At 44.5% G+C, this 20,564-nt stretch overlaps 3 protein-coding genes across 4 annotated transcripts; 1 reads left to right on the top strand and 2 right to left on the bottom strand.

Moving 5' to 3' along the window:
* Positions 1-4,352: 4,352 nt before the first annotated feature.
* Positions 4,353-8,875, top strand: lhfpl4b (LHFPL tetraspan subfamily member 4b). 2 transcript variants are annotated; one of them, XM_077514140.1, is made up of 6 exons: positions 4,353-4,488; positions 4,941-5,200; positions 5,800-6,004; positions 6,081-6,160; positions 6,225-6,372; positions 6,457-8,875. In XM_077514140.1, exons 2-6 carry the CDS (start codon positions 4,979-4,981, stop codon positions 6,483-6,485), a joined length of 684 nt encoding a protein of 227 aa, XP_077370266.1. In that variant the 5' UTR covers positions 4,353-4,488; positions 4,941-4,978; the 3' UTR covers positions 6,486-8,875. The 2 variants fall into 2 exon arrangements, with proteins under 2 accessions (XP_077370266.1, XP_077370267.1); XM_077514141.1 differs by having other exon boundaries at positions 4,386-4,488; positions 4,945-5,200.
* pcsk1nl (proprotein convertase subtilisin/kexin type 1 inhibitor, like) lies at positions 7,920-11,906 on the bottom strand. Its single transcript, XM_077514139.1, has 5 exons — positions 11,608-11,906; positions 10,889-11,081; positions 10,517-10,706; positions 9,299-9,394; positions 7,920-9,232 (listed from the first exon to the last, which is right to left on the bottom strand). The coding sequence occupies exons 1-5, from the start codon at positions 11,659-11,661 to the stop codon at positions 8,914-8,916; spliced, it is 852 nt and encodes a 283-aa protein (XP_077370265.1). The 5' UTR covers positions 11,662-11,906; the 3' UTR covers positions 7,920-8,913.
* A 1,696-nt stretch (positions 11,907-13,602) lies between these two features.
* On the bottom strand, positions 13,603-19,893 carry LOC144014353 (synaptophysin-like). Its single transcript, XM_077514138.1, has 8 exons — positions 19,790-19,893; positions 19,054-19,119; positions 18,776-18,900; positions 18,183-18,381; positions 17,746-17,937; positions 16,363-16,563; positions 16,062-16,121; positions 13,603-15,861 (listed from the first exon to the last, which is right to left on the bottom strand). Exons 1-7 carry the CDS (start codon positions 19,805-19,807, stop codon positions 16,077-16,079), a joined length of 846 nt encoding a protein of 281 aa, XP_077370264.1. The 5' UTR covers positions 19,808-19,893; the 3' UTR covers positions 13,603-15,861; positions 16,062-16,076.
* Positions 19,894-20,564: the final 671 nt, after the last annotated feature.

Below are 20,564 nucleotides of genomic sequence, written 5' to 3'. Positions count from 1 at the left end.
CCAAGTCTACCAAGTCTGTTATTGCCAAGTCTACCAAGTCTGTTATTGCCGTCTACCAAGTCTTCCACGCCAAAGTCTACCAAGTCTGTTATTGCCAAGTATTCCACGCCAAAGTCTACCAAGTCTGTTATTGCCAAGTATTCCACGCCAAAGTCTACCAAGTCTTCCACGCCAAAGTCTGCTAAGTCTTCCACGCCAAGTCTGCTAAGTCTTCCACGCCAAGTCTGCTAAGTCTTCCACGCCAAGTCTGCTAAGTCTGCCACGCCAAGTCTGCCACGCCAAGTCTGCCACGCCAAGTCTTCAAAGTCTGCCACACGCCACGCCAAGTCTCTGCCTCACGCCACGCCAAGTCTCTGCCTCACGCCACGCCAAGTCTCTGCATCACGCCACGCCAAGTCTACGCCATGATGTGTCCACGTCCAGCCCAGTCTACTCCCCTTCCGTCTCATCCAGTCCGTCCCCGTCATAGTTAATAAAGTTCCTTACATCATCTTATCAGTCTGTCTTCCCGCCTGTTTCCTCCGCTTTTGGGTCCACCCATACCCACAACGTAACAGAATGCTCCCACCAACCCGGACCCAGCGGAAGTTCCAAGTCCCCGTTCCGGCCCCGCGCCGGATTCAAGTCCCCGTTCCGGCCCCGCGCCGGATTCAAGTCCCCGTTCCGGCCCAGCGCCGTATTCAAGTCCCCGTTCCGGCCCAGCGCCGTATTCAAGTCCCCGTTCCGGCCCCGCGCCGGATTCAGGACCCCGTTCCGGCGCCCCGCCGGCTGCAGGCCCTCGTCCCGGCACCTCGGCAGCCCATGAATGCCACGCCTGTGCCGCTTCAGCCCCTGGCCTCTTTGCCTGTGCCGCTCCTGCCGCTTCAGCCCCTGGCCACTTCGTCGCTGCCGGCCCCGGATGCAACGCCTGTGCCGCTGCCGCCGCAGCCCCTGGCCGCTTCACCTGTGCCGCTGCCGCCGCAGCCCCTGGCCGCTTCGCCTGTGCCGCTGCCGCCGCAGTCCCTGGCCGCAACGCCTGTGCCGTCTAAGCCCCTGGCGTCTCAGGTCCCCTTGTCGCGGCCAATTGGCATCTCAGGTCCCCTCGTCACGGCAGAGTTGCCGCCTTCTCCAGTTTCCTCGTCTTTGTCCCAAGTCAAGTCCCCAGCTTCCTCGTCTCTGCCCCAGCCAAAGTCCCCAGCTTCCTCGTCTCTGCCCCAGCCAAAGTCCCCAGCTTCCTCGTCTCTGCCCCAGCCAAAGTCCCCAGCTTCCTCGTCTCTGCCCCAGCCAAAGTCCCCAGCTTCCTCGTCTCTGCCCCAGCCAACGTCCCCCAGCTTCCTCGTCTCTGCCCCAGCCAAAGTCCCCCAGCTTCCTCGTCTCTGCCCCAGCCAAAGTCCCCAGCTTCCTCGTCTCTGCCCCAGCCAAAGTCCCCCAGCTTCCTCGTCTCTGCCCCAGCCAAAGTCCCCAGCTTCCTCGTCTCTTCCCCAGCCAAAGTCCCCAGCTTCCTCGTCTCTGCCCCAGCCAAAGTCCCCAGCTTCCTCGTCTCTGCCCCAGCCAAAGTCCCCAGCTTCCTCGTTTCCGCCCCAGCCAAAGTCTCCGGTCTTGGGGTCCGCCCCAGGCAGCGCGGTAATGGCGGCCGACCCGGGACCCAGTGCCAGGCGGCGCAAGAAAAGGGCCCACCGTGGGAACCGGCCCTTGGCGGCGCCACTCCTGTTGTCGCCCCTTGAGCCCGCAATACTGCCGCCTCCTGGGCCGCCCCCCGATCCAAATTTCATGGAGTTTTGTAAGGCAGTGTTTCGCCCCTTGGTAGACTCGTATTCGTACCCTGATTAGGGGCAGAGTTTTAGCTCCCGTTCCCGTCCCCGCCCTCCACGTTTTGGCTTGTTTTTGTTTTAGGGAAGTCTGGGAGCCGTCCCTTGGTGGGGGGGGGGGTACTGTCACGTTTCAGTTTGTTGGGGTTTTTGTTTTATTTTGGTGAGTGTTGGTTGTCTGGTGTTCCTGTCTTCTTCCCCAGTCTCGTTATGGTTAACCTTGTCCACCTGCTTGTGTCTTCCCTTCCTGGTGTGTATTGCTGATTGGTTCCCCCTCCCTGCTGTGTCTCCCAGGTGTGTCCTGTTATTGTCATTAGTGTTTGTATAAGGGAGTGGTGTTTGTCTCACGCGGGTGTGGGAGCATTGTCTGATGTTTGATGTTTGCTGTTTGAATGTCTGCATGTCTAGTCACAGTGGTGTCTTTATTGCCAAGTCTACCAAGTCTGTTATTGCCAAGTCTACCAAGTCTGTTATTGCCAAGTCTACCAAGTCTGTTATTGCCAAGTCTACCAAGTCTTCCACTGCCAAGTCTACCAAGTCTTCCACGCCAAGTCTGCTAAGTCTTCCACGCCAAGTCTTCCACGCCAAGTCTGCTAAGTCTTCCACGCCAAGTCTTCCACGCCAAGTCTGCTAAGTCTTCCACGCCAAGTCTGCTAAGTCTTCCACGCCAAGTCTTCCACGCCAAGTCTGCTAAGTCTTCCACGCCAAGTCTTCCACGCCAAGTCTTCCACGCCAAGTCTTCCACGCCAAGTCTTCCACGCCAAGTCTTTCACGCCAAGTCTTTCACGCCAAGTCTTTCACGCCAAGTCTTTCACGCCAAGTCTTTCACGCCAAGTCTTTAAAGTCAGCCACGCCTAGCCAAGTCTCTGCATCACGCCACGCCAAGTCTCTGCATCACGCCACGCCAAGTCTACGCCATGATGTGTCCACGTCCAGCCCAGTCTACTCCCCTTCCGTCTCGTCCAGTCCGTCCCCGTCATAGTTAATAAAGTTCCTTACATCATCTTACCAGTCTGTCTTCCCGCCTGTTTCCTCCGCTTTTGGGTCCACCCATACCCACAACGTAACAGTTTCACGTACAGCATCTATCCATCCAATTGTTTTGAGTTAATTCTCATTGGGGTCATGGGTGAGCAGGACCCATATAGACGAACAGTGGATTGGTCGCCAGTCAAGGCAGGGCGCAAATAAACCAGACCAAAAATGGACTGGTTGCCAGTCAGGGCAGGATAAACACAGATAAAGAGTAGACTGGCCAAAATTCGGTGCATATTTATTTGACAAAAAGACATTTTTTTACATGTGTTTTCATTTTTTTAAATTCTGTATCAATTTATCTCATTACATAATTTAAATGATTTAGCCTAAGTACATATAAATTAAAATATAAAATATATATATATATATATATATATATATGTGTGTGTATATATATAATGTGTGTATATATATATATATATATATATATGTGTGTATATATGTATATATATAATGTGTGTATATATATATATATGTGTGTGTGTGTATGTATATGTGTGTATGTATATATGTGTATATGTATATATGTATATGTATATGTGTATATGTATATATGTATATGTATATGTGTATATGTATATATATATATATATATGTATATACATATTATTATTATTCTAATATATATAAAATACTGGGTGGCATTACTGGTTAGCACGTCCGCCTCCCAGTTCTGAGGACTCGGGTTTGAGTCCAGGCTCCAGCCTTCCTGGGTGGAGTTTGCATGTTCTCCCTGTGCCTGCCCAAGTCTTCTACGGGTACTCCAGTCTCCTCCCACATTCCAAATACATGCATGGCAGGTTATTTGGGCGCTCCGAATTGTCCCTAGGTGTGCTCGTGAGTGCGGATGGTTGTTCGTCTCTGTGTGCCCTCCGATTGGCTGGCAGCCAGTTCAGGGTCTACCCCGCCTACTGCCCGAAGCCAGCTGAGATAGGCTCCAGCACCCCTTGTGAGGACTAAGCGGTCAAGAAAATGGATGGATGGATATATAAAACACATTAGTACCAAATATGCTTAAGTAGTATTAAATCATTTGTTAGTGTATTAAAACTAAAACCATCACAAATGAAAACGAGTAATTTTATTGGTCAAATAAACTATATGCACTTTAACCATTTCATTTATTTGTTCCTGATCACTGCCCATTTTTAAAAACAAAAAACAAATGTGGCCTTATGGATTACATTGTTTTCCCAGTGCTGCTGTAACAAGTAATATCCGTGTGGTACAATGGCCCCTGATAATCACACCTGGCCGACACGCATTGTGAAAATCTGCATATTATTGACGGCCATTTAAATGCATTGGGGAAAAAACGACAAATGTAATCATCACAAAAAAATAAAACTCCATGTATGTGTTAAAAACGGTAGTCATCTCCCCAATAAAACAACAAATGTTTTATAATTGGGTTAGTGGTGGTGGGGGAATCTGCGAATAGCTGCATACGCGGGTCGCGAACCGCAAGTATTATTTATTTCTTTATTTTTATTTATCATCACCGCGCTGCTGTTTATGGGACATACTGCTGAATTTCGTTATTCCGCCTGCGGGCGTCGCTGTTGTTGAAGTGCCGATTTGCGTCCTCGTCTCTTGCATCCTGGCTGGCTTGCGCGCGCCTCCATCCTCCTCAGGCCGCGTGCGTGCGAAGGCTGCTGCGCAGGTTGGTTTTATTTTATTCCTCTTTTTTTGTTTGATGCACAAATCAATGTCAGTGGTGATCGTGATGACTTCACTTGACGCTGGCGATCTGATTTTATTGAAAAATCATTCGCCCGGATAATGTGGCAGGTTTGGCGACTGCAATTCCCACATTGAGCGCTTTGACGAAACGTCATTTTACTTGCGTTTGGGATAGCACGATGCAGTAGCGGTTCGCACGTTTGCCTGCTAAGGTTCTAGGTTAGAACCTGAGCTCATCAAAAGCTGAGGTTGAGGTTGCGTGTCCTCCCCATGCTTGCGCATACAAAAAAAAAAAAAAAACATGCCTGTCAGCACGTTAGCTTCATTAAGGAAAGTCAATGAAAATTTTTACTCATGTTCCCTGGTAGTGACTGCCGACAGAAATGGTCATTCTAGTTTTTCACCCTTTTTTTTTTCACTACCTCTCCCAAGGAAGCCTGAGGAGTCACGTGATCCGTGCGCGCGCAGTCATGGCGGCGGCGACGCCTGGCCTGGGCGACCTTTCCCGCCTGTATCAGACAGAGTTCGTGCGCAGCGCCCGCGCGGTGGGCGCGCTTTGGGCCGTGTGCACGCTGTGCTTCGCCATCATCCAGGTGGTCATCCTGGTGCAGCCGTCCTGGATCGGAACCTCCGAGATCCACCACCCAGGGACGGGACCGGCCCCGCCCACTGGCACCCTGGGGTTGTTTGAGGTGATTGAAAAACGCTTACGCGGTTCGGAAAATTGATGGATGGATTTATCATTCGGAATAAAAGCTACTGTTATATTACTGTTATTGTGCTTTTTAGTTTTGAATGAATATGAGCCATCAAGCACAGTATGCAAAGTGGTGTCGGTCACAATCACTCTGATTGGCTAGCAAATCAGTGCACGTGATTGAAACAAAGTAATGTCAAAGAAAAATTACATGAGCAAAACCTTGTTTTTTACTTGGACTTGGTTCTTCTTGTGTTGTGGGTGACTTCTGGCCGGGTTCGAGATGTCTGGGAATTTCTGTTTTATGGAACCATATGAATGTTGTTTGTGTGGGCAACAGTGACTTCTCAGTAACAGGGAGAATAATGCTGTAAGTGTGCATGCCTGTGAGGGATTAAGAATGCCAGAACTGAAGTCCAACTCTGGTCCAGAGTGTTTCCGCTTCCATTAATCGAAAAAGTTCACCCCTGACCCGATTGAGGGAGAGCATTCCAGGAAATCAATGGACATCTTGTCTCCTTGACTTCTTGAACGCACAAAGTCCACATCCACAATCATGTCTTCTGTTCTGTGCGTCCCCTCGCGTCGCATCAGGTGTGTCTGGAGTCGGACCGGCCCGTTCCAGACTGCCGCGGCCATCTGTCCAGTCTGTCCCCTCTACCGTCCTTCCAGTCTGTGGCGGTCCTGGTGGGCGTGTCCCTGTGGGCAGTGTGGACCAGCGTGGTTTGTCTCTGCTTGTTCCGATTCTGCAGCGCTGCCACCGTCTACAAGATCTGCGCCTGGCTGCAGCTCACAGCAGGTCTGATCGCTTCTGAGACTTAGGCATGAGTTGCGCATTTCACATGTAACTTGCTCCCATCTCTGCCGTTCTTCAGGTTTCTGCTTGGCGTTAGCGTGTCTGCTATTCCCCGATTCATGGGAGAGTCCGGAGATGAGAGTCCTGTGCGGCGACTCGGTGAGTGACTCGAGACTTGGCCCGGCTCCACTCGGTCACCTGACAGCGTCTGTGTCACACCCAGGTGGGCAGCTTCTCATCGGGCAACTGTTCGGTCCACTGGGCCTTCATCCTTGCCATCCTGGGCATTTTGGACGCCGCCATCTTGGCCACGCTGGCATTTGTGCTGGCCAACAGACAAGATGCCCTTCTGCCGCCGCTCAACAAGGAAGGTGGGTTCGAACGCAGAGTGGGGGCGGGTGTGAACTGTGAAACGACAACGTGACTTATCGTGTGTGGTGTTTGTGTGTCTACAGTGACTACAGGACTGCTGATGTCGGCATAGACACCATGTCCTCCTCATACAAACAATGACATCATCATCACAATGCTGTCATCGTGACGTTAAGAAGACGCAACATATAAAAGATGGAACTGATTTTAGCAACTCGTTTTGTCAAGCACGTCACATGTTTAGCAGTAAGACTAGTTAGCTCATAGTTAGCGCCCAAAATTAAAAGAAGGCAAGCTCCTTCACTTTGCATGATTAGCTTCAGTCAAGGTGTGGAACACACATGCCAACCATTAGGACAAAATTGAGCATTTTTTTTTCTACCTTTCCAATTATTAAATAACAGCTAACAGCTAGCCTAGCTTCTCCTATTGTTCCACTACTTCTCTTTCTTCATTGTATTTTCTGTAAGAACACACTTGGCCATTCTTTTTTCCCTCATAGTGTGAGCTCATCAAAAATATTGGTAGTTTAAAACTTGCTTTAGTTGAGCAATATTGAGGTTAAACAGTGTCTGTCACATTTTCATACAAAGTGTTTTCGTAGTGTGACCAAAAATGTTGCATGTTAGCATACCAACTGTTAGCATGTCAGAATTTGATCAATTTTCCTTTCAAATAGTAATCAGGAAGATACTATAGTGGTAGGAAGATGGCGTGGAAATGAACTTCACCTCTAAAGTGTCAAGTTAGCAGAAGAATAGCTACGATTAGCCGCCAGTAGATAGCGCACAGCAGCGTGACAGCCGTTTCCAATAGAGAGTGAGAGTAGCAAGGGAGAAAACAGCAGAGTGGTCAACTTTCAAGATGATGCAGAGAAGCGTCTAAATGGCTTTTGTCAGTGGTAGAAGTTAACAGTTGCTAGCTGCTCAACATAAGGTACAGTAAGCTCTCAACAAAGGATAGAGTTCTTTGTCATATACTGTATTTACAAAATCGATTATTTATGTATGTATGATTTAAAAAAAAAAAAAAAAAAAACATCCTGAAATGGATAATGAGTAAGTAATCAGTGGTATTTTTACAGATGTGTCCTCACACTTCCACTGTTTTTTTATTAAATCAAATAACCTGGAAAGCCATTTATTTTTAAGGCTGCTGAGATAGGTTTAAAATTATGAGTAAAGCATTTTGGGGTATATTTGGGGTTAAACTATCTGTCCATCAATTTTCTTAGCTGCTTTTTCTCACAAGGGTCGCAGGGGTGCTGCAGTAGACGGGGTACACCCTGAAATGGTTGCCAGACAGTCCAAGAGGTTTGCACTATGTACTACTTTAGAAGCTATTATGAAACATTTTCAGGGGTGCATCCATCCTTTGCAACTTCTATTTTGTGGCGCATTGCCGCCTTTCCAGCACTGTCGCTCTGTATGAGTACGGCCGTATATAACTCACATGCCAGAAACTGTGTATTAGCATATAGCAAGTGTTCACTGTACAGTATTTGTATTTGTGCAGGCGGTGTCATTTGAGTGAAGTTGAAACCTGGTTAACGTTTTGAACTTTATTACTTTGGTTACAGTGTGCCACGCAGGCACGCACACAAGCGGTCACAAGACAAGCTGGAGTGCAAAAACACAACTAGAAAGTACTAATCATAGAGCTTTGAATTCTTGGTGGAGACAATTTGAACCAGACCCACCTCTTCCTACAAATAACATGACAACATAAAATGGGGCAGCTGTGGCCAAGTGATAAAGCTCTAGATCAGGGGTCTCCAAGTTCGGTCCTCCAGAGCCCCTATCCAGCCTGTTTTCCATGTCTCTGTCCTTCAGCACAGCTGAATCTAATGATCAGCTAATCAGCAAGCTTTGCAGAAGCCTGATAACGATCTCGATCATGGATCAGGTGTGTTAGTGGAGAGAAACATGGAAAACAGGCTGGATAGGGGCTCTCAAGGACCGAACTTAGAGACCCCTGCTCTAGATATTATTCTGTCCTGTGAGGAGTGTAAAAATTATTATTTTTTTAACCCTTGATCATGTCAATGGCTGAAGATGAGTGGACAAATATCTGAGCATTTTTACCCCCTTCCGAGTACTGAGCAAAGGCCCGATTGGTGGATGTCTCGAAAGATGATCTCAAGTGATTTTTTTTGTGGTGTGTAGTGTTTTAAGAGTCATTTCTGATCTTTTTACTGTCTAAAGCAGGGTATGCCTTATCGATAATTGGGTCCAATTTGTGAATTTGTTCCTCCTTCTGATCAGTCATGCCCACTTGTCAGATATCGCTAAAAAGGACCCTAAGCGATTATTCTGTTATATAGGCTGTGTTAATAGGGATTTCCACCCAGCTGGGGTACACACATACCGATAATCAGGCCTTTTTTTCTTTTTTTTTTTAAGGATTTTCACTCAGTTATAATAAAAAGTTAGCAATGACCCTGTGATGAAGACATTTTCTTGTATATGCTTATGACAATAAAGATGATTCTGCTCAACACAACAGCAATTCCTTCCTCCTTCATTTCCTGTCTTTGTCTCCTACTTTCTCATGTAGTTGACAATCTGGTGAAGCAGCGCGTGGTTTAGGGCGGCTCGCCGGCGTCGGGTGCCATGTTGTCGCACGTTGGCATTTGCCACCGTGTGAACCTGCTGCCCTTCCTGTTCTTCCTCACCCAGCCTCTTCACCCTGAGCAGCGGTTCGTTGCCAGACGGCGGCAAGGCGTCATCACCGAGGGAACGGCGGCTTCTCCTGTGGATGGTTCCTACGGGCTCTGTGACGGACACATCCCGTCGTGCACGCCAGTTGGAAGGGGCATAGTCAGGGCTGATGATTGGTAGAATCCTAGCAAGTAAACGTCTAACAAGGTGGGACACTGTGATGAGAGTGAGTTGGCCTTCATTTGAGTCACCAATTTGTGCTTACCTGACGTCGTCATCATCAATGTCGTCATAGTCATCGCTCCGGAATCGCTCAAGTCTTGCCTTTGCCATCTGGGCTCCGCCTACCTGTGGCTCCACTCTGCCAATCATACATCAGTATTAAAAAAAAATAAATACTGACTTCAGAGAGTCCAACACATCTGTAAATACTCATAAACTAGTCTATAAAGACTCTTTAGAAACTGGCTAATCTGTAAAGATTATTTAGAGAGTCCAACAAGTGTGTAAAGCAAGTTCAGTCTGTAAAGACTTGTTATAAAGTCCATCTAATCTGTAAAGACTTTTGAAATACTCTGTAAAGATGAGTCTGTAGAATATGTATGTATAAAATTAGATGATAAACTGTTTCACAAGCTTCTTCCTCAAACCTGTTCTTCAAGCCTGGAAAGATTCTTTAGCTATTTTTTAGTCTGAAAAGACTTCATAAAAATCTGTCTAGTCACTAAAGACTTTTGAAATTGTTTGTAAAGATGAGTCTATAGAATATTTATATATAAAATTAGACTTGTACTTTCACAAACTTCTGCCTCATACCTGTTGTTCAAGCCTTTAAAGATTATTTAGCTATTCCGTAAAGATAGTTTGACAGGTGTGTAAAGACTTCACAAAGTCCGTCTAGTCTGTAAAGATCCTTCAACAAATCTGGAGGGAGTCTTTGGAAAGTCGGACTGGTCTCTAATGTCTGTCCCACGAATCTGTAAAGACTCTTCGACAAGTCAATAGAGAGCCTTTAGAAAGACTATCTCGTCCCTAAAGACTTATACTATACTAAAGACTATACTAGTAAAGATTCTTCAGCAAGTGTGCAGTCTAGAGAGACTCATCTGTACAGACTCAAACCAATCTGTAAAGACTATAGAGTCTTTAGAATATCTGACTTGTCTGTAGGCTAAAGACTTTAGAAAGTCAAACTAGTCTCTTAATATAATCTGGAAAGACTCTTAGGCTCGTCTGTAAAAATGCTTTAGAAAGTCCAATTAGTCTGAAATGAGTCTTTCTAGAGAGTCTGTTTTTGGAATGCAGAAGGAAAGACCCACCCAGGTACAAGGAGAACATGCAAACTACAAATAGGAAGACTTGAGCTCGACACTAACCCAGAACCTCAGAACTGTGTGGCAAAATGCTGCCGCTATTTGTATACAATCTATGAAAAGTATCTACTACATCATACAGTATATCCTTTTAAGGATCATCCCATCACCTGTCTAGGAGAGCCTGAAGCAGCTGTGGTGTCATGAGGGACCACCAGGGCGCAGGGGGCCTCCCCATGCTCAAACCACGGCCTTGGCCCCGACCCTGTAAGTCTTCTTCTTCCAGTTGCACATCATCTGGGCCAACCAAACCCGCAGCCTCGGCCTTGGCGAGGAGGCGGAGCAAAGTCGCCATGGAGGCTGCGTGAAAGTGACAGACTTAATTGGATTGATAAACGTCACACAGAATATTCGTTGTCGGTAATAGACCATTTCATAATGTTTGTTATCATAAGTGCCAGGATATTTCTGTGTGGCAGAACGCAAGTGAAGAATGCTGACCTGAGCTAAAAATGATGACATAGAGAAATGTTCTATCCAACCTGTCCGCAGCTCCTCCTCCTCCTGCTCCCGCCTCTGACCCCTCTCCACCAATCGCTGAAGAGCTTGCTCCAAGCTGGGCCCATTCCAGCCATCTGACCGGTAGTAGGCCGGACGTGACATCATTACATTGCGGTCGTCGTCGTAGGCCAACAGGTTCTGACGTCCGACTCCTCCACGAACAGCAAGTGTATACTGAAAAAGGCTATTTCCCATCAGCCATCACCAATGTCTGATATTGTGCTGAATATAAAAATAATAATCATCATCATCATTATTTCCACAGAAATAATGACCTCGCAGAGGTCGCTGTTCGGGCCCAAAAAACGGATTTACCATTGTGCTGTGCTGCCTCAAATTAATTAGATGCATTCTTTTTTTCTTTTTTTCTTTTTTTTACTAAGCAAATCAAAACTCTTCCTGTTAACACTTAAATTATATTTGTCACCATCATGTTTATTCACACATGCAAACACTCACGCATACACATGCACAGTAGGCACCAGGAGACTGTGAGGCCTTGTTGCCGTGGGCTACTGCCTCTTGTCACTATGGTGACGAGGAGCTGAAATGCAATATTCGTCAGCAGAGACACACAAACACACACCCATGCAGATGCATACACACGCACACTGGTTCCACAAAATGGCAGTAAACGACAAATTTGAAGCAGATAGCGGAGTATCACACTTGTTCATAGAGAAGATGCGATTGTGCCTACCTGAGTGATGTGGAGCAGTGCGGCGCAGAGCACTAGGAGGCCAAGCGACGCCATTCTGATCACTGAATACGCACGAAAAGCCAACAATAAGGAGGTGGCTGGGAGGGGGAGAGGAGAGGAATAGAAAGGAGAGAGACTGGGCGAGGGATGAGAGAGAGAAAGGTGGGGGCAAGTAATCAGAGTGAGTGGGATTGATGAGGGAGAGGATGGAGCTAGGAGAAATAGATCGAAAAGGGGGATAGTGATAAGCGAGAGTGAACAGAGGTGAGTGATGAGGTAGGGAAAGGGAGAGGAGAGAGATTGAGAGAGCGAGAGAGACATGCGAGAGAGACAGCGAGGGGGGGTGTCATACCTTCTTTCAAGACCTCAAGGACCTCTGGGGATGACAACCTTGACTCAAGACTTGAGTCTTTATTTAGGACAAGATGGCAACCTTCTCCCAAGTCAATTTTATTATTAACTTGAATCACTGAAGAGTCTCAAAGGGCTTCACAAGCCCAGAGTTGACAAATACTTGTAACATCCCTTAATCTAAATCCCCACAAGACCTTCTTCAAGACTTGAATCTTCTCTCGGGAGTAGAAAATTAGGACAAGAACCTTCTCTCGGGACGAGAACCATCACTGGTCATGACCTCCCTTCAAGGCTTAAAACTTCACTCTGAACTAGAACCTTCTCTCAGAACAAAAACCATGACAGGCAATGGCTACCTTCTCTCAAGACTTGAAACTTCTCTCAGGTTGAAAATGTCTCTCGGGTATAAAATGTCCCTTGGGACTGGTAAATTTTCTCGGTATTTGAACCGTCTCTGCGCATGAGTATCTGGTATAAAGACGTGATTTTCCTCTCAGGACTAAAACCTTGTGGATGAGAAACTTTCCTCAGAAATATAACCTTCTTTCAGATTGAGAACCTTCACTGGGAATGAGTGCGTTGTCTCAAAACTTGAACCTTCTCAGGATTAGAATCGTCTCTCGGAATAAAAGTCTTGACCTGGCACTGCAACCTCTCAGGACAAGAGCTTTCTGTCAGGAATAGAACGTTCACACTTTCTCTGGGGAATTCAACTTTCTCTGGATATCTGTACCTATTCTCAAGACTAAACCTTCTCTCGGAACTAAAATGTTCTCTTGAGACTCATAATTTGTTTTGGAATCAAAACCTCTGTGTGCACTAGTACCTCGTCTGAAGATTTGAATGTTCTCGCAGAATTTAAAATCACTTGAGATGAGAAACATGCCTCAGGACTAGACATTCACTTGGGACTACCTTATGCTTTGGATGAGAACCGTCTGGTGGCAACACTATTTTCTCGGCGCTAGAATCTAAAATTACAACTTACTTTTGGAATAGTTCCTTCTCTCAAACTGAGAACATACAGCCCAGGGCTGTTGTACATTTTCTCAAGTACAACCTTTTCTTGGGACTGCTACCTTCTCTTGGGATGACAACCTTTTCTTGGCACTTGTATCTTCTTTTAAGACTTGAACCTTCTCTAGGACCTACTACCTTCTCTCGGGTCGATAAGCTGCTCTGGGCTCCTCTACCTTCTCTCAAGGTTTGAACCTCCTGTCAGGATGGAAAACTCCTTTGGGCACAAATACCTTCTTTCCAGACTTGACACTTCTCCCATGAATAGGGCCTTATCTTGGGATTAGTGCCTTCTCTCAGGATGAGAGGAACTACGACTTACACCAAAAACTTGAATATTCTCGCAGGACAAAATCCTTGTCTGAACTGCAACCTTCTCTCAGGACAAGAACCTTCTCTTGGGGCTAGAAACTTCTCTCAGAACTACAACCTTCTCTAAGGACGAGAGCCTTTTCTCAGGACTTCAATCTTCCCTTGGGACTTGAGCCTTCTCAGGAATAGAACCTTAATGTTATGGCCGTCAGATGTGATAATTGGTGACACAAGTGAATCAATTAGTTACCTTGGCAACATAAAATGAACTATGTATTTGTGGGTTTGCTCACAACCACGCCAGACAATTGATTTGCTTTGTTGTTTATTGAATCATTCCGGCGGATAAACACAGCAGGGGGAGCGGCATAGGAACAAATTATACTTACATTATCATCTTCACCATTTCCATCATCTTCATGGTGTCAACAAAGACATATATATATATATATATATATATAGATACATGCCGTACTGAGTGCAGAATTGCGTGACGATTTGTCCATCATATTGATGTGGCAAAGCGTAATCAGGGGTAAATATGCCCCTGTCATGTGCAGTTTGGAGATCGAGCAAGTTTTTTTTACACTCAAAGCAAGATCTCATGTGATTGAAAATTGCATTTATTTGCCCATTATAATGTGATTTTGACACAAATGTATTGACTTTCTGCCTAATGCGATGAGCGAATGATGAATAACAATTTTTTCTTACATGATTGCACCAATTGGAAGTTAAATTGACATAAATCAATAAATGACTGATCAAAATCACTCAAATATATCCATTATAACAAAAACTTTGGGATAAACTTGACTATCGACTAGAATCTTCATTTGAGACAAGAACCTAATCTCGGGACTTGAAACTTGTCCGGGGTCCCTCAAGAGTAAAAACTTCTCTTGGGACTAGAACCTTCCCTGGGAACTAGTACCTTCTCTTGGGATTAGAACCTTCTCTGGAACCTAGTATAGTTTCTCAAATATAGAACCATCTGGGAAATGGAATACACTTTCAGGACCTAAATTTTCTATCAAGAATAGAACCTTCTCTGGGAATTAGAGTCTTTCCTGGGGACTAGTACCTTCCCTTCAGACTAAAATTTTCTCTGAGGACTATGACTTTCAATTGGTATGAGAATGTGTCTAGGGACTAGTACCGTCTCTGAAGGGTAGAAACTTCTCTGGGGAATAGGGGCTTCTCTTAGGATAGAACAGTCTCTTAGGATAAGTACCTTCTCTCACAATTAGAACCTTCTTTGGGGACTATAACCTTCTCTCAAGGATAGAAGCTTCACTGGTACTAGAAGTTTATTGCAAGAATAGCACCTTCTCTGGGGACTAGTAACTTCCCTCAGAACAAAAATAGACTCTCAGGATTTAAACCTTCTGTTGGAATGAGAACCTCTCTTAGGACTTATATCATCACTAGAAATGAGAACCTTCACTGAGGATTAGAACGTGCTTTCACACCTAGTAACTTAGTAGCATTTACTTTTATTAGTTTCTGTGGCAGATCTGCAACATCCAATATGGCAGACGCAGACATATTACCGCAACGGGCAAACCAACTCAATGAGGCATATATGTAACAATGTATATGTTTTTTCTCTATCAGGAGTCACAAGTATAGAGCAACAGGAAGAGGAACAAAGAAAGGTGTAAAGGAGGGAGAACTAGGTAACACACACACGCACACACACTCCTACACGCATGCACACGCACGCGCACACGATCAGTTACTGTACAACACAAACATCCACAAAAATGGCTGGCTGAAGGAGCAAAAGTGATTCTCAGCATAAATGTATTTTACAAGATTTATGGATTGATCCACTGTGGGAACTGTAGCAACAAATATATAAGCATATATAGTCATCCCCCGTGCATTCGCTGTTCAGCATGAATTTGCCCTGTCTTTAAGATCCTCTCCTTCATTATTTGTTGAAACATTTTTGTGCGCAGGCCATACCCATGTCTGATTTAAAAATATGATTGTTTTGGCACAATTTTCTGGCATCTAGGTGCCAAAAAACTATGTTGAAGTGAGGAGAGGAGCTACATTTAGTCAGCCCATTCCTTGTCCTTACAAACCTTTATGGGTGGGCAACAACTACTTGCAGATTTTTGACAGCGGAAGAACACTGTCAGAAAAAGTATGTCAACCCTTTGGAATGACCTGATTTCTGCATAAATTGGTCATGAAATGTGATCGGATCTTCAACTAAGTCACAACAATAAACAAACAGGCTGCTAACTAATATCACAAAAACAACAATGTGCGTTTATATTTTAATTGGACACACTATGTAAAAACATATCACCTCTGTGGTACTGTTTGTCTATAGTCAACATTTTGACGAATATGCAGATTTCCAGGTAATTCCAAAGGTTTCACATACTTTTTGTTTGACCTTTGTTTGTTTGTTCAACTGTCAGCTTTGATCAATTTTTTTTTACGTCCAATCGATTTAAATCTACATTAAAGCTCCAGAATCCACCCTCCCAATAAACTTTTCTGGTGTGTTGCATTGTGGGAAGGCTGTAGGCAGGCATTCGGTTCTGATGCTTCCTGTGAAGAGCAAAACACAACCAAGATGTGTGAACCTTGTGGAAGAACGTTTGCTCGCGCAATTACATACTGATGAGTCTACTTTTATGATTCATTCTTACAGCGACATCTTGACTTACACGATTCATCTGTATCAAATCAACAAGTTATACAATTCTGACTTTGATTACAATTTCGTGTAATATTCCCTAATAACTCACCAACTTCTAATTGGCTCACATCTGATTGGAGAAAGAGGTGGGAGCCCCCTGCTCTGCGTCCTGCAAACAGCACCATGGAACGTGAACAGAACGGAGCTCCACTCAATTATTTTGAAAGTCTTGTGTGTCTATTAAGAAAGTTTCTACATGTCAAATGTTCTACAGAACATTCTAGTATTGATAACGGAGGTTCCATAGTCCACTACAAGATTATAAATGAGGGCATTAGAAGGTTTTAGAGGTTCTATGGATCTTGATGTTTTACAGACGTTTGTAGCAAGTTAACCAATATATCGCTCACCTGGTTGTAACCCTGCTGGTTGTAGTCAGGCTGGTAGCCCCCTTGGTTACTTGCGTAAGGATCCTGCTCATAGGTGCCTGGCGCAGTGGGGGGTTTCTCCTGAGTGGGCGGAGCTCTCATGAAGGGTGCGATGATACCCGTCTCCTTGAAGACGAACCACAGGTTTCCCACCCACAGGACCAGATTAATGAAGCCGAAAGCCTGCACCCAGATGAGAGCGATGGTCATGAGCAATTACTTGTTAGCTGTTGTTGTTAGCTGTTGTTAGCAGTCACTTGTGGTTGTTAGCGACTCTTGGTAGTTGTTAGAGGTTGTTAGCTAGAGTTAGTAGTTTTTAGTTGTTAGGTTGGTCACTTTTGGCCTCTTAGCGGTCATTGGCAGATAGTAGTTGTTGTTAGCTGGAGTTAGCAGTTGTTAGTAGTCTTTAGTGGTCATTACTCTTTTGTCATTCAGTTATTAGTCACTATCAGACTGTTAGCAGTGATTATAGCAGTAATTTTTGGCGGTCATTGTTGTCAGCTAGTGTTGTTTTGCTGTCATTAGCTATCATTAGTTGCTAGCTTGTTTGCTGGAGTTACAAGCAGTCTTCAGCAGCCATTAACTGTAAGTTTTAGTTAGAAGTGAGTAATTATGATGTCATTAGCTGTCGTTATTGACTGTTAGTTATTAGTGTTATCAGCTGTCCTTTGCATTTGTTAGAGGTCACTAGTAGGGATGTAACGATATCCAAACATCACGATACGATATTATAACAATATGAAGGTCATGATATGATAATTATCACAATATTGTGGGGGGGTTGGCGATATTTAAAAAAGATCACAATACTGTTAAACAAAAACAAAACAAAAAAAGCTCATACTAAAAAAAAAACCAATATTGTGCTTTTGTACATAACAGCAATGCATATAAACCACGTACAATCTCTAATAACAATATTGAGGCACATATATCTAATGCAAGCACACATTTATCGCTTCACAAGCAAATTAGGTTCCCCTTCATCTGACAATTAGAATAGATTTTAAACATAGAAGGCCAAAACATCCCTAATGAAAATTATATTGCACTAATAAACTAGCCACTAGAGGGTGCTAGATCTGCACAAATGAAAATCAACCTGACTTTTTTTAAACAGATGTGTTCCTTTTAAATATTGTGAACATGACGACGACGATATTGTGGCAGTATTAATATCACAATATCACGATATTGCCCTTATCGTTACATCCCTAGTCACTAGTGGTCATTAGTTGTTATTAGCAGCCAGTCACTAACTAGTGTTGTTTACAGTCCTTGGCAGTCATGAGCTGTCGTTAGCTGTCATTTATGGCTGTTTGCCATTATTAATGCCATTAACAGATGTTAGCAGTCATTGCTCACCACAGACGTGTTGAGTCCAGACATAACGGGGTCGTGGACTTCACGGCATCGGTTCTCCTCGGCGTCGCAGGCGGCAATCAAAGTGATGACTTGATCTGGGTCAGTTGCTGTCTTGACGTCAGACAAACCCTTAGCCCATGCTGCCGAGCTCACCAGCCACATGAAGGCGAACACGGCACTCACGCCAAGGTCCTGCATGGCACCACAAAAACGCACATGTACAAGCTCACAACAGTCACATCACATCGCCTTTCATCTTCAAAATATTTCTAGACCAGCTAAGACATCCATGCCACAATCATGTCTCGCATTATTGTTATCACTATTATTAGCAGTAATATTAGCATTAAAGCATGAGTGTTAGCACCGTGAAGACTAATATTAACATAAAAACCATACTGTTTGTCGTACAGTCAGTAACATGAATACACACTCACCACTAGCGGGCCCTTGTTGTTCTCCTTATACTTGTCGAAGAAGAAGACGTAGACGCTGAGTGCTGCCGTGGCGTACAGGAAGGAGAAGACGCCAATGGTGACAAAGAATTCCGCTGAGGAGGAATAGTCGCCAACCAGGAAGAGACGCTGCGAGTTGCCACCCTTACAGGTGGGGGCATCAAAGTACACGTGATGCAATCTGGTTCACAAACAAACATTAAAAAAATACGTTATCACTAGTATTTGTGTTAATATTACTGGAAGCATTAACAAACATTAACAGCAGTATTAGCATTTACTTTATCCGTAGGCTACTGTTAGCATTAATATTAGCGCTAATATAAGAATTTAAAAAGAAAAAAATATATTAAAACCTATCCTGCGGGACTATTTGTTCCTCTTTTCTTAAATAATAAAAATTATTGAAAAATTTATATTTAGGGTGTGTTTGGGATCCATTAAAATGTCGTGACTCACACTGACTCATGAACATTGTTAGTCAGAATCAAACACAACTGGAGGGGTGACATCAAGGTAAGCAGTAGCACTATTATTAGCATAGCTTTGCGTGTATTCAAGGTGCAGTTCCTGACCTGAAAGGATATTCAAATTCCACCTCGATGCTCAAGTCGCTCTCTGTGCGGTTCTTGCACTCCACGGACATGCGTAGCATTCCCGAGTAGCTTCCGCATGTGGAGAAGGCCAGGATGGCGAAGAACTGGGGAATCAATTGTCGTTTGTTACAAAGTATGTGCTCATCTCATACAGCAATCATACGTGTGTGTGTGTGTGTGTGTGTGTGTGTGTGTGTGTGTGTGTGTGTGTGTGTGTGTGTGTGTGTGTGTGTGTGTGTGTGTGTGAATTAACTGACCCACTGTAGGATCTTAATAAAGCCCAAGGGAACCTTCAGCACCCTGAATTGACCCTGGGCCACCAGCTAGGGGAGACATCAGTCATTTGTTATTCCCTGATAACGTGCTAAAAATATTACTTTACAACATGTTGATGCCAAAAAAGTATACTGAAGTGAGTTTTATTTTTGTATTATTTTTTTCCATGATTATTATAACATTATGATATCCTTTTAATAGGACTACAGGCATCCACTAAAAAAAAAAAATCGGTATCAGCTTGTTTGCGTCCCTCCCTCTTTTATTTTTTTTATTTTTATTTTTTTTTGGTACTGTTTGCGCCTCCAGTTAACTTGAGGACACAATCGTGTGACGTCATCACGAGGTGAACATCACGTGACAAACCAACCAGGAGGGGAGGGGGCGATGCTTCTTCTTCATCAGCATCATCTCATCATCCTCTGCTTTCCTCACTGCCATTTTACACATTTGCTCAGGCAAACGCTCACGAAGGACCAGATGACGTCACGTCATGTGTCGTGCACGTAGACCGTACGCGCCTCCAAAATAATGCAACTCGTCTTCGTCCAAATGTTACATTTTTCGCGCGCGCTGATCGTCTTCGTGGACGTGCGGAGCAGGCTTGATCATGCACGCGCAAAAACGCGCGAGTGGACGACGAGCGCGAAAACAAATATATACATTAATATTTTTTGCGGGGCGAAGAATGCGGAAAATTTGTTGTTGTTGTTTTACCTGATTAACGACGTCCATGATGCTGGATGTGTACGAGCGCGACACCAGATGGACCAGGCAGGAAGGGGAGGATGCTGGAAGGAGGGGGCTGCAGGAGACAGGGTTAGGGAGGGGCTGACGTGTTTCCTGTGTACTCTTCTCATTTTATTATTATGCAGTATTAAATATTTTACACGTGACATAAATATGCATCAGTCCAGATTTAACAGTGCCAGCATTTATTTAAAAAACAGACTTTAATTATATGTTGTTGTTGGTGTTGTTGTTTTCAAGAAAAACAGCTAATGAGAATAATAATAATATGCACCCCTCCAAAATTAAGAGTTCCCAGGTGACTTAACATGTCATTATTTGGTCAAAATACCCAAAGGATCAGCAATACAGACATATATGTACAACCTACAGCATTTGCCTTGTTGAAATTGGCTGGTTTTAGGGACAATGGCTGCACAGTTGGGCTGTCTTCTCAGTTCTTATTCTTATTGTGTAGCGGAGAGGCACATGACACGGCCAAACGCAAATTTTACCCCACAAATTAGCACAATGTTAGAAACAGCTAATGCTGCTAAACTATTTTAAGACTGCAGCTCTGCTTACCTTTTGACTCTGACAATGATCACCCCTGTTAATGGTAAAACGTAACATGATTATTATTTGTGTGTGCTTTGGTACTGAACAGTCAGGATAGATGTGCACAATAAATTCAGTTTCCTGTTATTAGGTCATCATTCTTCCTCTGGGTGTTTGATGGCATTACACACAAAAAGCACACACA

This window comes from Festucalex cinctus, chromosome 2 (genome assembly GCF_051991245.1).
Source record: "Festucalex cinctus isolate MCC-2025b chromosome 2, RoL_Fcin_1.0, whole genome shotgun sequence".
In the NCBI taxonomy this organism is placed as follows: Eukaryota; Metazoa; Chordata; class Actinopteri; order Syngnathiformes; family Syngnathidae; genus Festucalex; species Festucalex cinctus.
This window is presented reverse-complemented; position numbering and strand designations above follow the sequence as displayed.